The sequence below is a fragment of the Cryptotermes secundus genome, unplaced genomic scaffold, assembly GCF_002891405.2.
Source record: "Cryptotermes secundus unplaced genomic scaffold, Csec_1.0 scaffold486, whole genome shotgun sequence".
NCBI lineage: Eukaryota > Metazoa > Arthropoda > Insecta > Blattodea > Kalotermitidae > Cryptotermes > Cryptotermes secundus.
Window position 1 is genome coordinate 453,611 of NW_019735562.1, and position 3,791 is coordinate 457,401.

The 3,791-nt window shown below is 38.8% G+C and overlaps 1 protein-coding gene across 1 annotated transcript; it reads right to left on the reverse strand.

Moving 5' to 3' along the window:
* Window positions 1–8: 8 nt before the first annotated feature.
* On the reverse strand, window positions 9–2,394 carry LOC111869567 (mediator of RNA polymerase II transcription subunit 15; the record flags this gene model as incomplete). The annotated part of the gene is given in 1 exon segment (XM_033753474.1): window positions 9–2,394. A coding segment is annotated over 1 exon segment (510 nt), but the record flags the coding sequence as incomplete, so codon positions are not given.
* Between the last annotated feature and the right edge of the window lie 1,397 nt (window positions 2,395–3,791).

Here is a 3,791-nt window from a genome sequence, read left to right on the forward strand (position 1 = left end):
TTCACATAATTTTCCTGTTACTCCAGGAAAACACTGGGGCAGTACCTCAATTTAGGTCATAACTACCTTCCAAATTCCCACCAGTTCATTATCCACCAATCATTCTATCATTCCATCCAATTCAGCCTGAGCTACTGACAGCTTGGTTAAATAAATTATAAATAAATAAAATTATTACTCAGATGCATTACTGAAATTACTTATGAAATTCTGAGGCTGTCACTTCGTTATTATGCCCAATGTGAATTGCTTGGATGAAATTTCAAACAGTGGGTCAAGTATTAGTGTGTGACCTCACCCAATAGATTATATTAACAGAACTGAAAGCACAATTTCTCATATTGCTAAGATCAATAGCATGACACAAGATGTCTCTAAATGGATAAATAGTTCCAATAGTGTTGTCACCTCAATAGTCCACACAGCTGCCAAGTCAGTAACATTAAGAGTAAAAAAGCCATAACGGCTTGGCATTCACATCTACGTTCATGAAAATATTCTACTTTTTTCTAGAATGCATTATTAACTTTCATGAAAATGTGTTACATTATTCTATGTGTTATTTATATTTTTTGGCTTGTAGATGGCTAAGGACTTGCACTGTCTTAAATACAAAAAATTTATTTTGACTCTTTTTAAGTCTACCTACAATGCAACACAAAATACTAAATTTACTTGTGAAATTTATGTACAATTTTATCCAGAAAGTCAAGTTTGATTACAGCTGAACATGACGTGGAAATATTCTATGGACTCCACCACCTATAGCCTCCTTAATGAACACTGAGACAATGTCTCTTGTTAATTTTCAACCCACACACAATTTTCACATAAAATGAGATTAAATTTGAATGAGATGTGGCAATGCAGTATGCATATCTGCATAATCTAGCACAGCGCTCCTTGATGAACACCGAGGTGTCAACGCCCCTTGATAAAATTCTGCATGGAAAATGCAATTAAAATTATATGCAATCTAGCAAAACAGTAGGGATATTAGTGCTGCAGACTCCACCACACGGTTCACTGATTGACATTGAGAAAAAATGCCCTTTAGTAATATTTCAACCAATGCATATTTTTTGCAGAAAACACGATTAAAGTTCCCCATATCATGATGCCAAATACATTTAATTTTTCATGAAAGTGATACAATGATCAATATTCTATCAAGGTTAGAAATGTGGTATTTAAAACTGTTCCAAAACTTCTTGTATAAACGAATTATGCAACTAAATATAGAAGAACTTGCTGGCCTTTAAATTCTACAATCACATTTTACGTATTATGAAAGTACTTTTAATTCTGACTGTAAGTAGGATGTCATTTAGGGCCTCATCTGCCTCAATGTCAAACTCATCTTCCTATGGCTGGTCTTGTTTTAACATACTTAGCTCTGATCCAAACAATTCATTGTAATATAATTACTGTTACAGTAGCAAGGATACACCAGTTAATTTCAGCTGTCAAAGTCATGGCAGTATAAGCATTAGATATATGGAGGAAATAACACTATCAAAATTTATGTTAAATTACATTTAGGTACGGTGTCTAAGCGTGGATTTTAACTGCTTGCTGTTCTAACAGCCATGAATAACCAATGCTGTTGAGTTCACTTCAAACCAGTCACTCTGAAACACACAACAAATTCATACACAAAATATATGGCCCATTTGTTGTAACTGAATAACATATGTAAAGGGAGAAGGATTACAGAAGATGTTAGTAGTTTTCTACACCATAGTTCTTTGAACACAACTCAGCAACAATCTTACTTTGCAACTTCATTCAGAAACTACAAAACAGCACCATGTAGACAGTCAAATAAAACAATCATTAAAAACCACTGTCTGGTGGTAATGTGGATTCCCACGCCTCGTAGCCTCATGCCACCTCCTGACGCATCCCAGAAGGATTACCCTGGGTGCGTGCAGGAGCCCTTGTCTCTGCGTATAAGCCTGCTCCTCTTAGTAAGTCTGTGTGATGCTGACGAAACAGAGGATCATGTGGAGAAGGCATAGGAGGCAGCATGCATCCTAGGACAGGAGCAGGCTCACACAAACCAGAACCACCAGGCCGATCCTGATGTGCTGAAGGCTGCTGTTGGTGCTGTTGTTGCTGAAGATCTTCGTGGCGAGGAATCCGTAAAGTCTGTCCATTTTGACACACTGAAGGAAGACCCAAGACATGTGGACCTGCTGAAACATGAGCCATTGGTTGAGGAGGCATCACTAAAGTAAGATTTGGACTGTTAATATTAGTAGTCTGCGACACTGTCGGAGGGGGACTGTGAAGATCTGGTTGAGATACAGATGAAGGAACAGAGGGTGGCGTTCGAGGAGTGTGAGGCGCAGAAATGTCTTGCCCTGGCTGCCCTGTTTGTTGAGCCTGTTGCAGCTGAGATTGTTGCTGTTGTTGCTGTGGCTGTTGCTGCTGCATACTGCCTTTCCGTGACCGCACACGGACAGTTGACCTCCCTATACCAAAGTGAAGCAGTTCCAAATGCCGACGCAAGTTGCGAGACTGGCGTAGTGTGGCCCCACATAGTGGACAAGTTGCAGGTTGGTCAGACACACTGTTCTTCTTCACAGTTGCTGCAAGAAGAATCAAGAAACTACTAGAGTATTCTAGTCAAAGAAAACTTTGTGGTTTTAGTCTGCAAGCGAACTATACCAACTATATTCTAGTCACTATGTATAATATATCATAAACCTGTCTCTATCTATATCTCATCAATGTGAAACATGTCAATGGCAAGGAAAACACCTGGCATGGTAAAGCTTTGTAACTGTAAACCAGATCTGTAATATATCTTCCCAGTCTTCACAAAAGGGATTCGGAGTGACGACAGAGACAGAATCAACGCTAAAATGTTAATTTTAATATGAAGACAGTATATGCCCTCATTACACTATGGATCTGTACATACAGTGACAGAAATTATCTGCCTCAACATAATTACATGCGTTTTATGTTGCAGACATTTCTACAATGATACATTCTAGTTACAGAATAACATTGCACTGCAACATTTCTCGCTGTAGCATGCAGTGCAGAAGGTAAAGACTGTACATTTAAGGTTTCTCAAATCTTGGGATTGTTTTATTCAAACAGCAAAATTTAATACGCACCCCTTTCATCTGCTCAACCACACTTACTTACTTACTTACTTACTTATGGAGCTGAGCCCTTCTGGAGGAACCGCCAATTCTGCAGCTACTCCAGAATTTCCCAGCATTTTATGGAACCCGAAGGTTCATTACCGTGTTCACAAGAGCCCTCCACTGGTTCCTATCCTGAGCCTGATCTATCCAATCCATACCATCCCATCCTGGCCAAAAATGAGGGTGAGCTGTTGGAACAGGTAAGTTCCAAAAAATGCCATGCTGTATTAATTGTTTATTGAAAAGTGACGAGTTTCAGTAATGATGGCCAAAAGAAAAAATTATATAATCATATAAAAATTAAAAATTATCAAAGTAGTTATGACTAGTAAATCAAAGGATAGTTTATTCCATGGGTTTGGATTTCCAGGAGGAACAATATGCAGCTGGATGAAAGAAGACAAATTATATTCTCCCATAGATTCCTTAGAAGATGACAGGGATGCAAAGGAAGAAGACAGGTATGTAGACAGGTGTCCGTCAAGTGGTTCCTACCAAAGTGTACTAAAACAGTACCTACAAATGAGGTACTTTTGAAAGCTCCAGCAGTTCCTGAATCTGAGTTTGAGTCTCATTTTATGACCGATGGCCAGTCGGCCAGTCTGTCTTGGCACAAAGCACCCATTT